Source organism: Doryrhamphus excisus, linkage group LG17 (assembly GCF_037039965.1).
Source record: "Doryrhamphus excisus strain RoL-2023G ecotype Guam linkage group LG17, RoL_Dexc_Guam_v1.1, whole genome shotgun sequence".
NCBI lineage: Eukaryota > Metazoa > Chordata > Actinopteri > Syngnathiformes > Syngnathidae > Doryrhamphus > Doryrhamphus excisus.
The window spans coordinates 1,073,130-1,097,367 of NC_136373.1; the positions used below are offsets into that span (position 1 = coordinate 1,073,130).

Consider the following 24,238-nt stretch of genomic DNA (forward strand, 5'->3'; position numbering starts at 1 on the left):
TTTTTGACAAAAAACGTAAGGGGTTAGTATGTCGTTTTTTTCAGGTTTTTTCAACTTGCTTCTAATGCACTTTTCTGGTGAAAAAAACAGGGGAAACCTCACACACACTCAACAGGGGCTCCAGGAGCACCCAAAAATTGCATAAAATGCAAAAATTTTTGGGCGTCAATTTTTGACAAAAAACGTAAGGGGTTAGTATGTCGTTTTTTTCAGTTTTTTTCAACTTGCTTCTAATGCACTTTTCTGGTGAAAAAAACAGGGGAAACCTCACACACACTCAACAGGGGCTCCAGGAGCACCCAAAAATTGCATAAAATGCAAAAATTTTTGTCCGTCAATTTTTGACAAAAAACGTAAGGGGTTAGTATGTCGTTTTTTTTCAGTTTTTTTCAACTTGCTTCTAATGCACTTTTCTGGTTAAAAAAACAGGGGAAACCTCACACACACTCAACAGGGGCCTCAGGAGCACCCAAAAATGTCATAAAATGCCAAAATTTTCGGGCGTCAATTTTTGACAAAAAACGTAAGGGGTTAGTTAGTATGTCGTTTTTTTCAGTTTTTTTCAACTTGCTTCTAATGCACTTTTCTGGTCAAAAAACACAAAAAACCTCACACACACTCAACCGGGGCTCCAGGAGCACCCAAGAATGGCATAAAATGCAAAAATTTTCGGGCGTCAATTTTTGACAAAAAACGTAAGGGGTTAGTATGTCGTTTTTTTCAGTTTTTTTCAACTTGCTTCTAATGCATTTTTCTGGTGAAAAAAACAGGGGAAACCTCACACACACTCAACAGGGGCCTCAGGAGCACCCAAAAATGGCATAAAATGCCAAAATTTTCGGGCGTCAATTTTTGACAAAAAACGTAAGGGGTTAGTATGTCGTTTTTTTTTCAGTTTTTTTCAACTTGCTTCTAATGCACTTTTCTGGTTAAAAAAAGAGGAAACCTCACACACACTCAACAGGGGCTCCAGGAGCACCCAAAAATTGCATAAAATGCAAAAATTTTTGGGCGTCAATTTTTGACAAAAAACGTAAGGGGTTAGTATGTCGTTTTTTTCAGTTTTTTCAACTTGCTTCTAATGCACTTTTCTGGTTAAAAAAACAGGGGAAACCTCACACACACTCAACAGGGGCCTCAGGAGCACCCAAAAATGGCATAAAATGCCAAAATTTTCGGGCGTCAATTTTTGACAAAAAACGTAAGGGGTTAGTATGTCGTTTTTTTCAGTTTTTTTCAACTTGCTTCTAATGCACTTTTCTGGTCAAAAAACACAAAAAACCTCACACACACTCAACCGGGGCTCCAGGAGCACCCAAGAATGGCATAAAATGCAAAAATTTTCGGGCGTCAATTTTTGACAAAAAACGTAAGGGGTTAGTATGTCGTTTTTTTTCAGTTTTTTCCAACTTGCTTCTAATGCACTTTTCTGGTTAAAAAAACACGGGAAACCTCACACACACTCAACAGGGGCCCCAGGAGCACCCAAAAATGGCATAAAATGCCAAAATTTTCAGGCGTCAATTTTTGACAAAAAACGTAAGGGGTTAGTATGTCGTTTTTTTTCAGTTTTTTCCAACTTGCTTCTAATGCACTTTTCTGGTTAAAAAAACACGGGAAACCTCACACACACTCAACAGGGGCCCCAGGAGCACCCAAAAATGGCATAAAATGCCAAAATTTTCGGGCGTCAATTTTTGACAAAAAACGTAAGGGGTTAGTATGTCGTTTTTTTCATTTTTTTCAACTTGCTTCTAATGCACTTTTCTGGTGAAAAAAACAGGGGAAACCTCACACACACTCAACAGGGGCCTCAGGAGCACCCAAAAATGGAATAAAATGCAAACATTTTCGGGCGTCAATTTTTGACAAAAAACGTAAGGGGTTAGTATGTTGTTTTTTTTCAGTTTTTTTCAACTTGCTTCTAATGCACTTTTCTGGTGAAAAAAACAGGGGAAACCTCACACACACTCAACAGCGGCCCCAGGAGCACCCAAGAATGGCATAAAATGCCAAATTTTTCGGGCGTCAATTTTTGACAAAAAACGTAAGGGGTTAGTATGTCGTTTTTTTCAGGTTTTTTCAACTTGCTTCTAATGCACTTTTCTGGTGAAAAAAACAGGGGAAACCTCACACACACTCAACAGGGGCCTCAGGAGCACCCAAAAATGGCATAAAATGCAAACATTTTCGGGCGTCAATTTTTGACAAAAAACGTAAGGGGTTAGCATGTCATTTTTTTCAACTTGCTTCTAATGCACTTTTCTGGTGAAAAAAACAGGGGAAACTCACACACACTCAACAGCGACCCCAGGAGCACCCAAAAATGGCATAAAATGCAAAAATTTTCGGGCGTCAATTTTTGACAAAAAAACGTAAGGGGTTAGTATGTTGTTTTTTTTCAGTTTTTTTCAACTTGCTTCTAATGCACTTTTCTGGTTAAAAAAACAGGGGAAACCTCACACACACTCAACAGGGGCCTCAGGAGCACCCAAAAATGGCATAAAATGCCAAAATTTTCGGGCGTCAATTTTTGACAAAAAACGTAAGGGGTTAGTATGTCGTTTTTTTCAACTTGCTTCTAATGCACTTTTCTGGTGAAAAAAACAGGGGAAACCTCACACACACTCAACAGCGGCCCCAGGAGCACCCAAGAATGGCATAAAATGCCAAATTTTTCGGGCGTCAATTTTTGACAAAAAACGTAAGGGGTTAGTATGTCGTTTTTTTCAGGTTTTTTCAACTTGCTTCTAATGCACTTTTCTGGTGAAAAAAACAGGGGAAACCTCACACACACTCAACAGGGGCTCCAGGAGCACCCAAAAATTGCATAAAATGCAAAAATTTTTGGGCGTCAATTTTTGCCAAAAAACGTAAGGGGTTAGTATGTCGTTTTTTTTCAGTTTTTTTCAACTTGCTTCTAATGCACTTTTGTGGTTAAAAAAAGAGAGGAAACCTCACACACACTCAACAGGGGCTCCAGGAGCACCCAAAAATTGCATAAAATGCAAAAATTTTTGGCCGTCAATTTTTGACAAAAAACGTAAGGGGTTAGTATGTCGTTTTTTTTCAGTTTTTTTCAACTTGCTTCTAATGCACTTTTCTGGTTAAAAAAACAGGGGAAACCTCACACACACTCAACAGGGGCCTCAGGAGCACCCAAAAATGGCATAAAATGCCAAAATTTTCGGGCGTCAATTTTTGACAAAAAACGTAAGGGGTTAGTATGTCGTTTTTTTCAGTTTTTTTCAACTTGCTTCTAATGCACTTTTCTGGTCAAAAAACACAAAAAACCTCACACACACTCAACCGGGGCTCCAGGAGCACCCAAGAATGGCATAAAATGCAAAAATTTTCGGGCGTCAATTTTTGACAAAAAACGTAAGGGGTTAGTATGTCGTTTTTTTTCAGTTTTTTCCAACTTGCTTCTAATGCACTTTTCTGGTTAAAAAAACACGGGAAACCTCACACACACTCAACAGGGGCCCCAGGAGCACCCAAAAATGGCATAAAATGCCAAAATTTTCAGGCGTCAATTTTTGACAAAAAACGTAAGGGGTTAGTATGTCGTTTTTTTTCAGTTTTTTCCAACTTGCTTCTAATGCACTTTTCTGGTTAAAAAAACACGGGAAACCTCACACACACTCAACAGGGGCCCCAGGAGCACCCAAAAATGGCATAAAATGCCAAAATTTTCGGGCGTCAATTTTTGACAAAAAACGTAAGGGGTTAGTATGTCGTTTTTTTCATTTTTTTCAACTTGCTTCTAATGCACTTTTCTGGTGAAAAAAACAGGGGAAACCTCACACACACTCAACAGGGGCCTCAGGAGCACCCAAAAATGGAATAAAATGCAAACATTTTCGGGCGTCAATTTTTGACAAAAAACGTAAGGGGTTAGTATGTTGTTTTTTTTCAGTTTTTTTCAACTTGCTTCTAATGCACTTTTCTGGTGAAAAAAACAGGGGAAACCTCACACACACTCAACAGCGGCCCCAGGAGCACCCAAGAATGGCATAAAATGCCAAATTTTTCGGGCGTCAATTTTTGACAAAAAACGTAAGGGGTTAGTATGTCGTTTTTTTCAGGTTTTTTCAACTTGCTTCTAATGCACTTTTCTGGTGAAAAAAACAGGGGAAACCTCACACACACTCAACAGGGGCCTCAGGAGCACCCAAAAATGGCATAAAATGCAAACATTTTCGGGCGTCAATTTTTGACAAAAAACGTAAGGGGTTAGCATGTCATTTTTTTCAACTTGCTTCTAATGCACTTTTCTGGTGAAAAAAACAGGGGAAACTCACACACACTCAACAGCGACCCCAGGAGCACCCAAAAATGGCATAAAATGCAAAAATTTTCGGGCGTCAATTTTTGACAAAAAAACGTAAGGGGTTAGTATGTTGTTTTTTTTCAGTTTTTTTCAACTTGCTTCTAATGCACTTTTCTGGTTAAAAAAACAGGGGAAACCTCACACACACTCAACAGGGGCCTCAGGAGCACCCAAAAATGGCATAAAATGCCAAAATTTTCGGGCGTCAATTTTTGACAAAAAACGTAAGGGGTTAGTATGTCGTTTTTTTCAACTTGCTTCTAATGCACTTTTCTGGTGAAAAAAACAGGGGAAACCTCACACACACTCAACAGCGGCCCCAGGAGCACCCAAGAATGGCATAAAATGCCAAATTTTTCGGGCGTCAATTTTTGACAAAAAACGTAAGGGGTTAGTATGTCGTTTTTTTCAGGTTTTTTCAACTTGCTTCTAATGCACTTTTCTGGTGAAAAAAACAGGGGAAACCTCACACACACTCAACAGGGGCTCCAGGAGCACCCAAAAATTGCATAAAATGCAAAAATTTTTGGGCGTCAATTTTTGCCAAAAAACGTAAGGGGTTAGTATGTCGTTTTTTTTCAGTTTTTTTCAACTTGCTTCTAATGCACTTTTGTGGTTAAAAAAAGAGAGGAAACCTCACACACACTCAACAGGGGCTCCAGGAGCACCCAAAAATTGCATAAAATGCAAAAATTTTTGGCCGTCAATTTTTGACAAAAAACGTAAGGGGTTAGTATGTCGTTTTTTTTCAGTTTTTTTCAACTTGCTTCTAATGCACTTTTCTGGTTAAAAAAACAGGGGAAACCTCACACACACTCAACAGGGGCCTCAGGAGCACCCAAAAATGGCATAAAATGCCAAAATTTTCGGGCGTCAATTTTTGACAAAAAACGTAAGGGGTTAGTTAGTATGTCGTTTTTTTCAGTTTTTTTCAACTTGCTTCTAATGCACTTTTCTGGTCAAAAAACACAAAAAACCTCACACACACTCAACCGGGGCTCCAGGAGCACCCAAGAATGGCATAAAATGCAAAAATTTTCGGGCGTCAATTTTTGACAAAAAACGTAAGGGGTTAGTATGTCGTTTTTTTCAGTTTTTTTCAACTTGCTTCTAATGCATTTTTCTGGTGAAAAAAACAGGGGAAACCTCACACACACTCAACAGGGGCCTCAGGAGCACCCAAAAATGGCATAAAATGCCAAAATTTTCGGGGGTCAATTTTTGACAAAAAACGTAAGGGGTTAGTATGTTGTTTTTTTCAGTTTTTTCAACTTGCTTCTAATGCACTTTTCTGGTGAAAAAAACAGGGGAAACCTCACACACACTCAACAGGGGCTCCAGGAGCACCCAAAAATGGCATAAAATGCCAAAATTTTCGGGCGTCAATTTTTGACAAAAAACGTAAGGGGTTAGTATGTCGTTTTTTTTTCAGTTTTTTTCAACTTGCTTCTAATGCACTTTTCTGGTTAAAAAAAGAGGAAACCTCACACACACTCAACAGGGGCTCCAGGAGCACCCAAAAATTGCATAAAATGCAAAAATTTTTGGGCGTCAATTTTTGACAAAAAACGTAAGGGGTTAGTATGTCGTTTTTTTCAGTTTTTTCAACTTGCTTCTAATGCACTTTTCTGGTTAAAAAAAGAGAGGAAACCTCACACACACTCAACAGGGGCCCCAGGAGCACCCAAGAATGGCATAAAATGCCAAAATTTTCGGGCGTCAATTTCTGACAAAAAACGTAAGGGGTTAGTATGTCTAACCAGGCAATTTGGTCTAGACATCAAAGCATAAAATGTATACGGTTGATAGAGTTAACCAAAAAGCATCACATGCATTAGTGGTAATGTTAGCCTGTGAGAAATAAAACTTTATGGCTCAAGTAAAAAACGCTGTATACGTCGTCCATGGGTAAAAAAAAAAAAAAAGATCAAATGAAGTTGGCATTCCCCGCACTCAGTGAAACCAGATATGGTTGATAGGAGCTAATTGTCTGGATCAGTATACATGTCAGCACAAATTGTTCACTTCATATCCTAGTGGTTTCACTTCTGTCTGGAAAAGTCGTTTTACAGTCGAAAGGCTTGAAATAGACACGTTTCAGAAAACATTTAGTATATCTTCTCGAGGCACAATACTATAGAAATGAAGCTTGGATAAAACCAAACGTTTCATGTGGCGAAATATGCTGACAGAAGAAATTGAATTTATATAACATAATTCAGTTTACATGCTTAACTACCGTATTTTCTGGACTATAAGTCGCTCCGGAGTATAAGTCGTACAAGGCCAAAAATGCATAATTTGGTAAAAAAAAAAAACATATATAAGTTGCATTTTTTTTTGCGGATAATTCATTTTACAAACTACATGACCAAAATCGACATTACATCCAAAAAATAAACATGAACAGAAAAGGTGTCCAGTGTTTATGGAACATAAACAATTTTTTCATTTATAACTCGCTCTGGAGTATAAGTCACAGGAACAGCCAACCTATGAAAAAAAAAAGTGCGGCTTATAGTCCGGAAAATACGGTAATTAAAATCTGGAATACAATATAAATCCAAGAATTAAACCTCAAACGCATGAAGGGACGCTAGCGGGGTTAGCTTAGTTTAGCACGTTCGCGTGGTTACGTGTGGGACTCGGAGCTGGATGAGCATCTTCACCGCCTTGTACACACACTCTCAAAACACACAGGACATACTACCGGCCTTCAAAATAAAAGCGCTTTTTGCCGTCTAACTGTAAATAAGAGTGTCATAAAAGTATTATAAGTACATATATAGTTTGAATTCCATGAGTACAGGCATTACGGTTACAGTTTGCTAGATTTAGTAGTATGTGTGCAGACGCTGACGTCCTATCAGAAAAGGTTGCCAGATTGTTACCAATAAATACATGTGTATTTTATTATATGACTTAAGGTTTGTAGCTTTTATACTCTGAGTTAAAATGATCTATATATACAGTGGGCTGGTGCCCGGGTTTGATTCCCCACTGTCTGTACGGTGTACCCCGCCTCTTGCATGGAGAGTAAAAATGTGTTTTTTGGAAGGAGGAGTTAAACAGTTTGTCCACTAGAGGACACTAATACATTTATATTTCATTGAACTGCTTACAGATTAATTTTATTATTTCCGAATACTTTAAAAGAGTTGCCCGAATACGTATAAAATGTTTATAAAGCTCCTGCTGATATAAAGTGATAATAGAGCAATGCCGAGCGTCAGTCCCAACTAGCCAATAAGGAAGACCCAGATGCCCTCACCAAGACTTGATGTTTTTGCAGAAATAAAGTAGTCAATGAAAGTCTTATCGGCGGTGACCTGTGGACTTATTACCTCCTTGGCTGCTTTCCAGTCTGCTTCCGAAACCTTGAATGAGAGGCCCTTTATGAGCTGCAATGAAAGCATGAATGGACGCTATGTCGCCGCTACATGCTAAGTGTTTTACTGGAGAAAGAGCTAATCATCCTAAATGGACTCTATTATCGCACCAGTTTACTGTTATCACACCAGTTTGCTGCTTGAATGAGGACGGCTTATGTCTGTGTATGGGTGGGGGTATATCGGGGGGGTTGACATGAAGGTTAAGCAGAAGTAGGGCAGTAAATGTGATTAGATGAAGCCAAGATAGGGTTAAAACACATCTAAAGTACATTCATTGCTTCCTGTTTTTTTTTTTTTTTTTCCAGTGAATGCGCTTCCATTCACTAATTACAGTTGCACCATCATAAAAAAAAAGCAACGCAGTAATTGAAATTAATTATACAAGAATTTGAAACACCATGACTTGAAATGTTGGACATAACCGAGCGGTAAATTTGTCAAAGCGTCGCACGTGAAAGAGCCCCCCTCTCTTTCTTCACCACGTCTGTATATGTGAGCGAGAGTCAATAAATTACCATCATGGCGAAGCTTGGAGTCTTTATGTCATCGTCAATGAGCCCGAGCGGACATCTGATGGCATGCCCTGCAAAGAGAAACAACAATGAAAAATAAAAGCCATTATGCTATTTTGGATGTAATGTGGCTAATGTATTAAATAAAGCAGGGGTCTCAAACATGCGGCCCCGCGGGCCAAATGTGGTCCGCAGGACACTAGTTTGAGGCCCCCGCCTTGATATGAATGTTAGTTTGATATGGATGCTGTATGGTATCATGTACCCAGAAAAAATTATTACGTTTGATTCATGTCCATGTTAAAGGTTAAATAACTGTTAATAGTTATCCTCCCTATCCGTGTGGAAGTGGTAAGTTTTTGGCTATTTAAGTTGAAAGGAAATAACTCGAAGGCTACCGTTGAGGTGGCTAGCTCTCTAGTTTGCGAGTTAGCATGTGTCTCGAGACCCTGCAGTTGCGCAATATGTTGTAAATAAAAAGAGTATAAATGTGACTATAGTCGTGTTTTGTCATGTCTACAGGGCTCTAATAATGCTTTGTTCATTTTAATATGAAAAAAATCATTTGTCTACCCACCAACTATATGTGCTTTCTTAAGTTTTTATTATTATTATTATATTTATTTATTACTGATTGTTTGCTTTTCTTTATTCTTGATTAGTTTATTTATTTTTCATCTTATTTTGTGCAGAAAAATTAAAATTAAGATATTTAAGAACAGTGGAATGTTTTATCAGAGCTTTTATTGTAGAAAATTGGAACCAAAGCACTGAAAAAATTTGTATATTTTTCTGTTTTTAATAAATGCGTTTTTTTTTTTCCCCCGGAAAAACAGACCCTAGCTCCAGTGGCCCCCCCAGGTAAATTGAGTTTGAGAACCCTGAAAAAAAAAAGTGCCATTTTTTTTTATTGTCTGAGCGGGACAAAGAGCAAGACCCTCGTGATGTTTAATGGCGTGCTGTATTAAAATTAAGAAGGCTATTTAACGCTCCAACATTTCCGTGCAGTAAGTAATACTAACACATTAAGATACTAGAAAAACCCTAAATGGGATGAAATAAGTCCAAATAAGTAACAACTAAGTAGCATATTTAAAAAGCAGGTCATTAAAGGTTATGCTAAAGCACGTGTGCTTTTGCAGGCAGAAAAGAGAAGAAGGAGGAGAAGAAGGAGGAGGAGGAGGTGCGGGTCCAGGCTTGCATGCAGCAACTCTGCAGTCTGACATGCTTTATGGCCCCCGCCGGCCTCTCCGGGTCTCTTTATGGATTCCCATAGAACCGGAGAATCATGACTACTCCTGGAAAAGCAAGCCAAAAACAACACCTTCACCGCTGCACTCTTGCCTGCCTTTTGCCGTAATTCAGCAAGCTGTTTATGCTCCCGCTTGGAAAAAAAAAAAAAAAAAAAGCATTCATTGTAATGACAAAAATGACTGTAAATTTTGATGCTAATGTTTATTTTTTTGTTGACGTCAGATAAAAGTGTCACCGTGAGTGAGGTTGTTTTATTGGACGTCGTTACAGGTTGGTGAAAGAAAAAAAAAATGGTGGGCTTTGTTAAGTTACAGCTTTTTCCTCCCTCCTTTTTTTTTTGGACTGGAATAGCACCGCCTTTGCAAGATCAGTTATTTTATGATTTTTTTTTTTTGAAGATTTATGACATAAAAATGTCCAACTTTGATAGGAAAATTAAAGCGCTCCACCAAGGGCATTGTTAATCCTGGAAGATGTTACCCCTACATTTTCCTTTTTTTTTTTCCCAAAGCTGGGAATTTCAGTTTGCAGTAATGGATTCATTCCGTATGTGAAAGTACTCAACACTACTTTTGTTTAGACAGCGCCGACTTGGCCGCAAATATAACCTTCCGTCTCAGGTTTGCATTGGCATGACACAGGGGTCTCAAACACGAGGCCCGCGGGCCAAATGTGGTCCGCAGGACACTACTTTGAGGCCCCCCGCCTTGATATGAAAGTTTAATGTTTGATATGGATGCTGTATGGTATCATGTACCCAGAAAAAATGATTACGGTTGATTCATGTTCATGTTAAAGGTTAAATAACTGTTAATAGTTATCCTCCCTATCTGTGTGGAAGTGGTAAGTTTTTGGCTAGTAAGTTGAAAGGAAATAACTCGAAGGCTACCGTTTAGGTCGCTAGCTCTCTAGTTTGCGAGTTAGCATGTGTCTCAAGACCCTGCAGTTGCGCAATATGTTGTAAATAAAGAGTATAAATGTGACTATAGTCGTGTTTTGATATGTCTACAGGGCTCTAATAATGCTTTGTTCATTTTAATCTGGAAAAAATCATTTGTCTACCCACCAACTATATGTGCTTTCTTAACTTTTTATTATTATTATTATATTTATTTATTACTGATTGATTGATTTTCTTTATTCTTGATTAGTTTATTTATTTTTCATTTTTTAAATTTATTTCTTTTATTTTTCAAGATTTTTTTGTAGGAAATTGGAACCAAAGCGATGTTTTTTTTTTTTTTTTTTTTGATAAATGCGTTTTTTTTTCTTTTTTTGGGGGGGGGGGGAAACATGTTGCCCAGTCTCACCCAGACCCGAGCTCCAGTGGCCCCCCCAAGTAAATTAGCACGCATGCAAGCGAGGGCACATCTGGACTACGCCTGTTGGAAACCCCTCATACTGCTGCGTCATGACAGCCAGAGGTTACTGGGTTAGCGCTGGGCTGGTATCAAACAGTCAACACTTTTGCATCGGTGATGATGCAAAACAGCACTAAAAGAGGGATGATCAGTCATTTTCATTGGAGGCCGTCAGCGTCACAGAAAAGCATCGCGGCCGTAAAGCCGTGAACGTTCCTTATGTGTGTTTGGACTTATTTTATACGTAAAAAAATCCTACTTGAGTGTATTTTTGCAAAACAACGTAAAGAGAAGCATCTTGGAGCCCTCTCGTTGCTCCTCTCCTTCTGTCATCTGCTCACTTTCTCCCCTCCCTCCATCCCTCCCTCCCTGTGGATTCCCCAAGCACACCACAACACTGTTAACAGAGACGGCCATGACAGATTTACTGCCACCGTATTTCCATTGGCCGCCAGTGTGACAGCTGTGATTTAACGCCGCTCGCTCATTGGCCGAAAGCCGACAGCTTAATTTATGGCCGCACTGAGATTTGATGCCTGCTGCCTTTGAAGTGAGTTACAGCTCGGTGGCTTATAGGACACAGAAACGGTGTCAGGTTGCAATCGTAAAGTCTTATCCCTGAAGGGAGGTGGTGCTCCGGTATAATAGCTCTGACGTCATAAGGGGGGGGGGGGGCTGAGACCTTGTGAGAAGAAGAAGAACATAATAATGTGTGATGAGACCGAAGAAGGATAAGCGTCTGTTCAAAAAAAATCCTTCTCCACGAGTCTTGGTTAAATCTTCTAAAAATCCCTCGTCATGCTTTAGTGTCACATATCCAGATGCTGACTTCAACCGAAGACCCCCGGGGTCGCCGACCGCCGGAGCCCCATGCAGCGTTCGGGCGACACCATCATCTATCTGTCGGACAGGCCATCCTCACAAGATCAAGGAGAGCAAATGCCCGGCCTTGGATCAACCTTGAACCGGGAACATTTCCATGAGTAAACAGCATGGCTGCCCCTGCCCTGTCTGTCAACCGCCCCTCTCCCAGCCCCCCCGGGTGAATTCACTCAGCGTTTCCCTTGGATATCACATCCTTTGACGGGGAAAAGTCAAAGAAATGTTCCTCTTTGTAATGTTACAATGCAAAATTTTTTTTTTTTGAAGATGCTGCGGGCCAATAAAAAGCTAGCGGTCAGCTGAGCAAATGGCCCCCGGTCCAGACTTTGGACACCTCTGCCTTAACGATATAATTACTGGACTCCAATTTTCCTGACAAGCCAACTTTAGTTATTGATTAAGACGTTTTTGAAAAAGCCACCACCCACTGACCAAAGTGTTGAATAGGAGTCAAATACGTAAACGGTAAAAAAAACAGCACACATAAGAACATACATAAGAACAATAACATTAAGCATCAAACATCTCATCCTGGTGAAAAAGCCAAGTGATTTTCTGCTTTTAATTAGATTCATCTGCCCTTAGTATTGAGTTGTGGACTCCTGTAGAGCAGCTACACACAATAACCAGCACACAAAGCTTTCTAGTTCTTCCAGAATCTGCACCCATTCCAACTGTATTTCTTTGGATTCCGTGCTTCCCGGGAAAACGGTCTGTTTTAATTTATCACCACCCACGGCTCGCATCCCGGCACGCCCACTCCGCTGTGATTGGTCAGTGCTTAGGAGGACTTTTGGTGTTGTTACAGTCGTCGTTAATAAACAGTGATTTATATTTGTAAAATTTCAGTTTTTAACATATGTGTCGGATGCCGAATCGGATCCAGAAGTAGAGACTCAATTGAGACTTCAATTATATGTAGCGTTAGCATTTAGCGGTAACGTGTAATATGGTCATTACATGTTTTTTGTGGGACTACCAGTGTTTAAAAATACTCGGGTAGACTCACTGACTGTGGTGGGCTATTAGCAACCCTGCTTCCTGTATGCACACGCTATAATGCTACACAGGCAACAGCTTTTGTTCCATTTACTTACATAAAATAAACTCAGTACACTGAAATTGTTACTTACTACTTGCTATTCAGACTCTTAGATAGGGCTGGGCGATATATTGACATTTTTACAAATATTGATATTTCTTTTAAGCACAAAATCAAAAAATGTTTCAATATGGCGCCGCCCGAGTGCAAGCTAGCTACGTCGTTATCGTCTGCTGTGTTTACACTGGGGAGCAGCTGTTAGCTTTCAGCACCCCTTAGCTACGCTGAGCGATCAAAGATACGACAGAGGAATGCTGCATGACAGGAGTGAAGAGCGGAAAAGACAGTATAAAGGTTGCTGTATGAAGACACTATCAGTGAGTGGAGATTCAAAAATTAGGCTGACGATTAAGAAGAGATGCTACACCATGAAAACATTCCAGTCAGATCATGGTCAATTCGTTCTCAACAAGCAGGATCAAAACTAGCCAACTCATGTAACTCCTGTTGCACAAGTTCCCGCTGCTTTCAGGGACGGTCGTAAATCACAACAAGCACACCCATGACTGATATGTCAACCAACGCCAATATTGGCAGCAGGTCTACTTTGAAGCTAATGTCATGTAATTCACACATCATGCTACTTTTACTGTGATGTCATTGGATGCGTTTCTCAAATAAACATTGGTAGTTATAAAAAAAAGCGCCATATGTATTTTCAATGTTTTGTCTAAAATAGTCATTTTAAAATGAATGACCGATAGTCAACCAAAATTTGATGTTCTTAATTCCTCGTTTGTCGCGATGAATTGGCTACCGACCAAACCACGGTAAGGATTCAGTGTAAGTAAATTAAATATTTTCATAGTAAAAGCATATAAACATGTTTAAGACTTTCTAAATATATATACTTTAACCATTATTAGAGCTCTGTCGACACAATAACACCCCTATAGTCACAACTTTAACCCAATTCTTTTTTTTTGTTATGACCTGAATAGCAAAATTGTATTAACATTAAAAACTCCTAAAGGAGTCAATGTCTCACTAACCATAAACTTCACCTACAATAGGAATAAACAAATATATTCGGGATGATCATGTTTCATAATCACACACTTAAAGTAAGTTAAAGGAAGAACAATGTTGTCCGCATTCCCACACAACAGGAGTGGACATTACGACGCCCTGAGAAGCACGTTTTCTACAAAGGTGTGTGCATCCTCATTAACATACCTTGGCTGTACGCCACTCTTTAACATACAGCTGCTTTGGACAGGTTGGAACCGACAGCCTGGAGATGCTTTTGTAATGAGTAACTAACCAGTCTTGACATGGGAAAGCTGGCTTGCTTCTAATTAAGATATAACCTGATTTGACATCAGACAGGAAAGCACATTTGCTGCAGCCCAATGCATGCACGGTATATTGAAATACGTATAATGTAACATGTGATATGGGCATTACATGGTTTTTGTGGGACTACCAGTGTTTAAAAAACATTATTACAGCAGTAGCGGCAGGAGCCAATGGTACGGCCTTGAAAAGAGTTCCATGTCATTCCATGCAATTCCAACCCCCCCAAAAAAAAAACTTAAACTGTATTATGGAAAGCAGGAAGTGAACAAATGTAACAGTTACTGATTGTAAAAGTACCAGATGGAGGGGTAGGATATAATAAGCTTTGCTTCTTCCTACTCCTTTTGGACATGTGGAACTTGGAACTGATTATGGGATGCACTCAACTGTAATCTGATCTATACCAAAATAAAAAAAAATAAATAAATAATACAAAAAACCAAATTATATTATGGAAAGCAGGAAGTGAACAAATGTGACAGTTACGAATTGGAAAAGTACCAGATAGAGGGGTAGGATTTAATAAGCTTTGCTTCTTCCTACTCCTTTTGGACATGTGGAACTGGGAACTGATTATGGGATGCACTCAATTGGAATCTGATCTATAACAAAATTAAAAAAAAATAAAAAAAATAATACAAAAAAACTTAAATTATATTATGGAAAGCAGGAAGTGAACAAATGTAACAGTTGCATTGCATGGGATGCATTCAATTGTAATCTGATGCATGTTCAAATGAAATAAAACCATTACCATTACCATTACCAATTCTGCGTACTGCAACGTACTGAGAGGGGAGTAATATTTTATGCCAGCCATAAATGCAGAACGCTTGAGGCCATCCTTGCGGTCGCTGGCCAATCACAGAGCGTGAAGAGTGAATACATAATGAGCATTTACTGTAAACATGATTACGGATAACGACGGAATCCACGCGTTGCATACCGATGTCTGTCAAAAAGGCATAATCCGTAACGGATACTTATTCATAACTTGTTTATAGTCACTGTCTTGTTACACAACACTAAAACTTCAGAGTCAACTTCGTGTAAATCTATTTGACTTTACTCTTCTTTAATATTACACATCTGAAGATATCATACTTTGCCGTTGGAAATAATCTGCGCTATAATTGAATCACATACATAATTCATATCGCTGAATAATAACCCCCGGTATTAGTGAATATTACAATATTTGGTAATCATTAATAAGTAATGCGTTCACACAATCCGTGCTCAAGGTCTGACAAGAACTTATGGCAAATTCTCTCAGGCAATTTCAATAATTGTGGATTAAGTGCGCTAAGTCATTTTCTCCTCATTTATGGCGGCCGGAATTGCTGGACATTAAAATGCATGCGAGATGTCTGCAAGGAGATGAAGTATATTGTTGAAAAAAATGCTGTTGTGTTCCGGCGACATTTCTTTTGTACGATTTTAAGACAACGTGTTTATGGAAGTGTGAAGCTAAAGTGGGAGTAACCCACGGAGGCAAATTGAAATTTTAACGACGGAAGGGCTTAAATATCATCACTAATTAACACAGTCAGGTGAGCTGTCACTGGCCTGACGGATGCTTTTTTTTCCAACCATATATTCCTTTATTAATCAGATCACCGCATGAAAAGGTTCTGCCACACCTTGGGGAAGGGATTTAGCGGCGGTTATTACTGGGATGGTTTCGGCCATCTTGAATCTGCTTGATTGTGATGTATTTGCTGAAGCCGTCCAAAATGGAGCTCCGTTGTAGGGAGATTTACTCGCCTTTGGTGGAATTTCGTTTTGAAGCGCCCTACTTTGTTTACACCTTTGACAGGAGAGGTGAGCGGGTATCGAGATTCTGGCTATCCGTCTCCGGCGGGCCTACAGCACTCGTACGTTTTACAGACGTTTTACCGACTCCCGTGATCGCTCTGTCTGGCGTAGAGATGATTTCAGACCCGGATGATTTCAGCACTTTGTGTATGAAGATGGAGTGTTATAACCTCCTTTCTGATCTCCTCCCCCGTCTACCTCACTTAAAGAGGTCCATTGTTAAGTGCCGAGGGCCTGTGGGTGTTGTAAATCACACGGCTGAGGGAGGGGATGTCTCCCACGGGGGGAGAGTGCGCACTCCCAGCAGCCTTCGGGCTGATCTCATCCAGCCAATGCTAATGCTTTAATTAAAGATCTGGTCAATGGCATAGACGAGGGTGCTAAAGGCTACGAGGTGCACTTCCTCACGTACGCCCGGTCCAAAAAAAAAAAAAAAAACTCATGGAGAAAAGTGCTTGAACAAATCCTCGCCTCCTCACTCAAGACGTCATCACTTTTGACACTTGGCAATCATCTTCAGAAATAAAGTTTGTGCTTGGAGTTATACATATTCAACTCAAACCGAAACTCACCCTAATGTGACTGAGTCCACTTGGTTGCACCATCTATGATGTGGATTTGGTCATCAACTTCCTGAAGTGACCACATTGGTAGACTGGCCAAGTACTGTATGCGTTTTTGGAATGGAGACAGCTCCCTCTTGTGGCTAAAGCAGGTTTTGCTGTTAACAGTTAATGGAAAAATAGGTTAGTAGATCCAGAAATACATACTGCAATAAGTAGCAAGTCATTTAGGTTACAAAAAAAGTATAGTACTTCATAGAAATATGCAGGAGCTACAATATTTCTTCAGTGATAAAAGACTAACAACATATATAAAGTGGATCAAACAAATTGTTGTTTTTTCTGCATAAAACATCTTATTCACTTTATGTAAGCAATAATTCCCAAGTACATGATAATGCAGAAAATGTAAATGTACATACACCGTAGTGGTTCCCAGTGTGTGTTGCTACAGTAGTACTACGAATAAAACGTGGCCTCAAAACTCCATCTATTCTCATAAATTGTTACCGGAATTCCAAAAGACAAATGGAAATATTATCAGAGACATGGCTTCTCCAACAAACAGCGCTTTACAGGAAAATTGATGCAGGATACCACACAACAAACTGAAGGAGCCTACACCAGGGATTTCATTAGTTTCCTAATTGAAGAGAGACAAGAATGTTTCTGGAGCTCAATCTAGTTTAATAATTACCAGTCACTTTTATTACAAATGTTGATCCAAGACTTGGAGTGGGAGGGGCGATCGGTCTCTCAAAAATATGACATTTTTATGGCCGTCTCAATGATACGCTGGAACATCTAATGTACTCTATTACAATTCTGGTTGAAAAGTTATTTAGTAAAACAGTCGTTATGGAGTGACTTCCTGTGAGCATCAGAATGTTAGAGTGGATTCATTCAGTATATTTGACCCTGAAATGTTATAATATTGAGTGCTTCTATAAAGCATCTTATTAAATGAGAGAACATAACGTGCACTATGAAACCAATTAACATTTTATTCAGACTTAGGGCCCTAAAACGCCATGCACAATACAATATAATCAGCTATAAAATGTATTTCATTTCACCTCTAAAATAAATAAAGGTGAAGTCTATACATTTATACAAACTAAAAAAAAAAAAAAAATCTGACAAATAATCATGGCTGATGTACTAAAGGGAAATAAGTGGCTTCCTTTAAACTGTAATTTCACATTAAAAGCTTTGTGTCATCAAGCTACATTTTATAAGTTTGTCAATATTTGTTGTTTTTTTTGGAATGTAGGGCCCAAATAAAGTCGTCATCCATCCATCTTCTATACCGCTTACCCTCACGAGGGTCACGGGTATGCTGGAGCCTATCCCAGCTGTGACTGGTCGCCAGCCAGCCAATCACAGGGCACATATAAACAAACAACCATTCACACTCACATTCATACCTATGGAGAATTTGGAGTCGCCAATTAACCTAGCATGTTTTTTGGAATGTGCGAGGAAACCGGAGTACCCGGAGAAAGCCCACGCACGCACGGGGGAGAACATGCAAACTCCAAGCGGAGAATGGAACCCGGATCTTCTGACCTAATTGTATTACTTCTAATACAATTTAAATATATATATTAACTTAATGAGCAGAGGGCAAAGCTGGGCCCCTGACTCCTGCCGTGACATCTAAAATGGCAACAGAGCTACCAGTCTAATAAAAAACTATAAAAAAAAAACAAAAAAACTTGCTGTCTAAGACAGGTAACGACTAAATCAAGTGTTCTACAAACGAACTAATAAGTTGAGGCCAGTGTTTGCAGATTGAACCATACACAGGTCTCTAGAGACGTGATATAATGTAGGATATCATGAATAAAAACATCACCTAAGAGTCCATCATCTTCACCGAGGATGTCTAGGTGTTTACGACTGGAGATGAAATGACATGGCACCGTATCTTCACATTCAATCGGGTCACGCTGGAGGGTCATTCTTTTTCCCAGCAGGTCTAAAACTAAGCAGCTGTGTACTTTGGTTGTCCTGCTCCACTCCCTATAATAGACCTCTGAAAAACACGGACTCGATCTGACGAAAAATGTGTTGATGCGGTTGTAACTGTACAGCAAAACGCAGAATAGCATTTCAAGTCATTATTTTGGATCCTAATTGAAATGTATTTTTTTTTTACCAGCCTTTTTAAATGCAACATCATTTAAAACAATGTGTTGAGATTTGATGATTTCGTTTTGACGTGAGAGAACTACGTGATGGCAGCGACACATCGAAATGTACTTCGTCACACCAACCCTGCATATTAGACGGGTTGCTAATTACTACAAACGAACTGCTAGTGTTGTTCTCCACAGAGACGGGTGTCGGTTTCTGGGCTCAGCAGGACAATCAAAGGTGACCAAAGATCAGCTGTTAGAAACGCCACACATTCGACCCACAACGGCGACGTGCGATAACGTGCGAGTACGTACGTGTCATTCACTTATTGCCATCATAAAGTGGACTGTCGCGGTTTAATTCCTTCCCCTTTGACGTCTACAATGAAGAACAGAAGATACCAAAAGGTACAAAAAAAATCAAACTCAACAAGTCTGGTTGTGTTAGATAGTTATGCAAGCTAAGTTGTGTTCAGGTTTTAGCTGCGTTGCAGATCAACGCAACAATACTGAGTCACCAACTGTCTATTGGGTACTTTGGGGGTGGGGGGGGGGGGGGTGTGGCGAGTTTATATGGGTCAGACTGTCAGGCGGTTGTTGGAAGGCTGTAGGGGGCTCCATGAGGCTGTGTGGCCAGATGTGTCCTGCGAGTACACGGACGTGCGACTTTCACAACAATCATCCTTGCTGATCCCGGCCGTGCAGAGCCGCCGGTGCCTCAGCAGCCGGTCTGTCCGTGAGAAGGTCTGGAGTTGCAAACGGAAAGATGGTTGCAGTCAGACTTTGTTATGCTACATTTCCACATTAAGGTGCTGGATGTGACAAGTGACAGAGTACACGCAATGACCACCACATTCGGAACTGCCAACTGGTTCCGCAAGGCTTTGACAAGGATCAGCAAAAAGTGACGACAAAAGAGAGAGAGACCGACAAAGTGTGTGATGAAGGAATTATGAGGCTGTTCAATTGTGATGCTTAAGAAGACGACTTTAGTGGTTTCAGTCCCGACTAGAAAGCATCATCGGTATTCGTCAGGAAGGGCATCCAGGAATATAAAAGGGATCGAGCCAAAAACCAGTATCAAGAGGATCTGCTGTGGCGACTCCGTAATCAGGAAAAAGCAGAAAGAAGCAAACCAAAGTACAGAGAACGATGATGAATGACTTTTCTGGTAGGCTACTGTTGGACTAGCCATTTTACATGCAATATTTAGAAAAAAGGATTTATTTAATAAGTTTAAAAAATTATTTCTGAGTATTAAATATCCCATGTTACGATGTGTACAAATCTTTTTTTCCTCTTTAAAGTTTGTGGGTGTAGCTTGCATACAGATGCGCTGTATAGTCCAGAAATTATGAATTATCTCAATATGGATTTTAGGCCATATTGCCCCACCCGTACTATATGGTACAGTCCTGATCTATATCTCAAGACCCGTTGAAAAATAGCTCCACCGTTCTTTTCCCCGCAGATACCGTCTGATGGTTATTGTGCTGCAGTTTGCACCAGTAAGGGCCTTGATTTGGGTCGAGGACCACAGCATTGGGAGCCTACAGTCAAGCGTGGTGGTGGTGGTCATGTCATGGGAACAGGGATCTGCAGTTCATCGAGGGAAACATGCGGTATTCCGAAGCATAGCCCGGTCACCTCACTTCCCTGAAGGCACTGCTACATAACGACGGTACTCACACCAACTTTATCCACAATTTGGCCATTAATACTATAAGCTGTACTCATTTGTGTTCTCAACTATTTAGAATGGCCGTGTGTTTAGTCATTTTCAAAGGTCAATAAATCGATACTACTACATAACCCGCACACGGTAAGACACTGTACACGGTAAAGATGCTGTGACCGGTGAGTGTGGAACTCGCACCGACCGGCGGACTCACCTGATTGCAACGATCGCACTGGTACGGCTTCTCGCCACTGTGCACCCTCTTGTGTCGGTCCAGGTGGTAACGCTGAATGAAGCGCATTTCGCAGCTGTCGCAAGCGTACGGCTTTTCCCCTGTGGACGCCCAAAAATGACAAAATGACACGTTTCTCATGGATGACGCACACACACACACACACGCACATCTGATTTATTTTTCCGGTTGGTGTCCAATTGAACCGCTCAACTTAAGAGAGAAGTAGTAAATAATTTTCATTTTCACCTGTGTGTGTAAGTATGTGTCGCTTGAGGTGGTAGCTGCTTCGGAAAGCTCCGTAGCAGTGGTCACAGATGAAGTTCTTCTGAACTTTCAAAGCACTGTCGTCGTCGTTGTCCATGTCGAGCTGCTGCAATAAGGGCTGCAAAGGAGGGCAGAATCAGTAATAAATAATAATAATAAAATTATAATAAATCATTATTCATCCATACAGTGCAATAATATTGTGTATTAATGTCGATGTTTGAAGAGGAAAAACATACCCGCACTTCCTCCTTGACTTTAACAGACCCTGATTTTTTGTGCTTTTTCTTATGTTGCATATTCTTTCCATCCAATATTCTTGACGTGTGGTAATCCCCATCCTTTTGGATCAGCTTAGTGAGTAAATAAGAAGACATATTTATTGTGGCTTATGACATTTTTTACAAATCACACACAATAATGACAGAAATTAAAAGTCTTCGGCGACCTGCGACGATTCAAGGGTATTGTTCTCACCAGTGGTGGACAGCTTCCCGCAGACAAATGGTGTGCATGGTGACCTTGGTGCCCATGGTGGTTGTGGCTATGGTGTGATTGGGTGTGGTGGCTCTCGGAAGTGGACCTGTGACCATGACCCATGTGTGACATCATCTTCTTCTGACCCGGAATGTTGTTGGCTTGCATCAGGGCCATGCTGGACAGCACCGCCTCACAGCCCAGCAACCCAGCCTACGAACACCAACAACAAATCAGAGCAAGTTGTGGAATTAATGAGCGGGGAAAAGGGGGCTGGAAAATTTGAAGTAGATGTGAAAGCGACAGGCCTTGGGGGCTGGGAACACAATTTTTCAAAAACGGTGATTTGGCAGATGAAGAGACTTTCACTGACCCATTTCATATGGTCTCGGACAGAGTTGTTTGATTGGTGTGTCATCGTCGTGCTTTGAATGTGTGTGTGTTTGAGGGGGGGGACAGAGCTGACTTCAGTCAGGATGAGGGCTAACAGAGGAGACCACAAACACCCAAATCATGGAGGCCAAAGCCTGAAAATAGAGGCACGACAACATAAAGCTACACGCTTCATTCAGGAGCTGAAATACTTGGTGTATTCAATTTGCCTTTGATTTGCCATCAATCTCAGGCATAAAACGGGGGGAGATTTTGGTATAGCAGTACAGTCACTGAAACAATTATTAGACCACCATGTTTCTTAAATCGTACCTCCTACTTCGGTATGAGGTACATTATTAATAAAAAAAAACTTAAACTGTATTATGGAAAGCAGGAAGTGAACAAATGTAACAGTTACTGATTGTAAAAGTACCAGATGGAGGGGTAGGATTTAATAAGCTTTGCTTCTTCCTACTCCTTTTGGACATGTGGAACTGGGAACTGATTATGGGATGCACTCAATTGGAATCTGATGCATGTTCAAATGAAATAAAACCATTACCAAATCACTTTAATGCCTGGTAAAATTTAACGTAAATTTAATACCCTGTGCTTCATAGCCATCATTATGTTTGTCCAAAATATGACTTTTGTTGTAGCAGGCATTAAAATGAACAACAAATTGAAGAAACAAGGGTGGTTGAATAATTTGTTTACTATGACTGTACAATATATGCACGTTATTACTTATCCAGTCAGCCTCAATGGTTTGGTGTACAATGTATGTTTGAATGGTCACCAGAAAACACAACAGCAAAAAAAAAAACAAAAAAAAAAGAAACAAACAGTGGAGCAGCATTATGAAATTTAAGGAGTACATTAATAATAACACTTGTGAGAGAAATATTTAACAGAAACTTTAAAACACAAACAGGTTTCAGCTGCTGCTGGATTTGAATGAAGTAAAAGTACTTGCTGCTGCAGTATTGCTATTTTATAACAACATGGTCTGTGTACTTTGTGTGTTCGGTGTTGTGGATTAAAAGCAGGCTGTTGTAAGCATTTACATTAACAGTAACTTAACTGACAATAATAAATACAAATATTTGGCGTTGTGTAGATGGAACACAAAAATATATTAGTTAGCACCAACTTACACAGGGAATTACAGCGTTATTTAAGAACTATGAATTAGAAATGTTAAGAAAACAAGAAAAATCAAACCATTATTTGTATTATTCAGCGTTTTGAACAGAGACAATTAACTAAACGTTGCCGTTAGTCCGTCACACGGTATTAAAACTTAGCACAAACGTTCATATTCTTTTCAACTGTATTGTTAGTTTATCGTTATTTTTTGTGAATTTATCCAGTTACATTTTAAACCTGGAAAAAGTCACAGCCCAAATTGTATTGTACGTTTCGTGATAACATAATAATGAATCCAACGGTAGAGCATCTCAAAAAAGCTGATGTTTTTTTCTCCGAATAATCAGTGATAGATTCAGTTCTTGTACAAATCCTTCACATTTGGTTATGCTTGGAGATTCCATTCGTAAAATGTGACACATTTACAACTGTGCAAGTTTGCTATTTACCAACTTACCCCAAAACAGCTTGGCTCACTGCTTTATCGTCAGAAGAACTGAATAACAAGGACCGGGGATTATTTTGGGGTCGTCTGCTATTTTAGAGTCGAATTTTGACACAGCGAAGACAAACACTGAGTGCGCGCTAAATGGAAGAGACGAGGCTAAGGTAAAAAGCTAGCATGCTAGCCAGTTGTTCGGGTTGGGGGCTGCTACTCTTCCCACCCCCCCCGCCCGCCCGCCCCAGACAACACAACAGACAAGCAGGGCGTTGTAATTTCTGCATCTATGCTACAGCCTCCACACACGCGTAAGCAGCACGTCGTCGAAACTATTAGACACATGGGCGTCAATCGTGCGGAAGAAGCGACTTCTTACCTTTTGATTATTATAGTTTTGTAGATAATTGCTTGCCGGACTTGCAATTTTTTTTCTCAGTTTACAAACAGACAGGAAAGGCTACCGGAAGTGTTCCCTCTGGGGTCGTTGTGATTGGTAGAAGCCCACCCACGTGACTGAACCCGAACGACCTTTATCTGCCGCCATGTTTTTTTACGAGATGCGGGTAATGACGAGTAAGTTCAGCATACAATATAAAATACAATACCGTGTATGTAGCGTGTTATACTGCAATAAACGTTTACTGTTTTTAATTACTGTACATACGTATTTGCTGCATTTGGTGAATAGACGAGAGGAATGTTTATTGCTTTCAACTACTGTACATACGTATTTTCTGCATTGGTAAAATATGAATACAAGTTTATTAATGAGATAAATGTTTACCAGTGGTGCTAAAATGAGTTTTACAAGTAATGTATACATTTTTTTCACGATCTCAAACTGAATAAATCCTTGATGATGTCTGTCACATACAAACTGCAACAGGAATAAAAAAGTTGTATTACAAAAAGTATTTAATAAACAAAAAGATGTGGTACACATCAATTCATTGGTATTAAG

The 24,238-nt window shown here is 39.9% G+C and overlaps 1 protein-coding gene across 4 annotated transcripts; it reads right to left on the reverse strand.

Annotated features, from left to right (window-relative positions):
* Positions 1 to 17,506: 17,506 nt before the first annotated feature.
* znf740b (zinc finger protein 740b) lies at positions 17,507 to 23,788 on the reverse strand. 4 transcript variants are annotated; one of them, XM_058084450.2, is made up of 7 exons: positions 23,654 to 23,788; positions 21,685 to 21,838; positions 21,312 to 21,524; positions 21,074 to 21,187; positions 20,817 to 20,952; positions 20,550 to 20,668; positions 17,507 to 19,403 (listed from the first exon to the last, which is right to left on the reverse strand). In XM_058084450.2, exons 2-7 carry the CDS (start codon positions 21,727 to 21,729, stop codon positions 19,236 to 19,238), a joined length of 795 nt encoding a protein of 264 aa, XP_057940433.2. In that variant the 5' UTR covers positions 21,730 to 21,838; positions 23,654 to 23,788; the 3' UTR covers positions 17,507 to 19,235. The 4 variants fall into 4 exon arrangements, with proteins under 4 accessions (XP_057940433.2, XP_057940432.2, XP_057940434.2 ...); XM_058084449.2 differs by lacking the exon at positions 23,654 to 23,788 and adding an exon at positions 23,293 to 23,515; XM_058084451.2 differs by lacking the exon at positions 21,685 to 21,838 and having other exon boundaries at positions 23,654 to 23,771.
* Between the last annotated feature and the right edge of the window lie 450 nt (positions 23,789 to 24,238).

Coding starts and splice junctions, on each gene's coding strand:
- znf740b (XM_058084450.2), bottom strand. CDS start 21,729: ATGACACACCAATCAAACAACTCTGTCCGAGACCATATGAAATGG. Junction 20,953..21,073: donor AAGTCAAGGAGGAAGTGCGG/GTATGTTTTTCC, acceptor CCTCCTTTGCAG/CCCTTATTGCAGCAGCTCGA. Junction 19,404..20,549: donor AGTGCGATCGTTGCAATCAG/GTGAGTCCGCCG, acceptor TTGCAACTCCAG/ACCTTCTCACGGACAGACCG.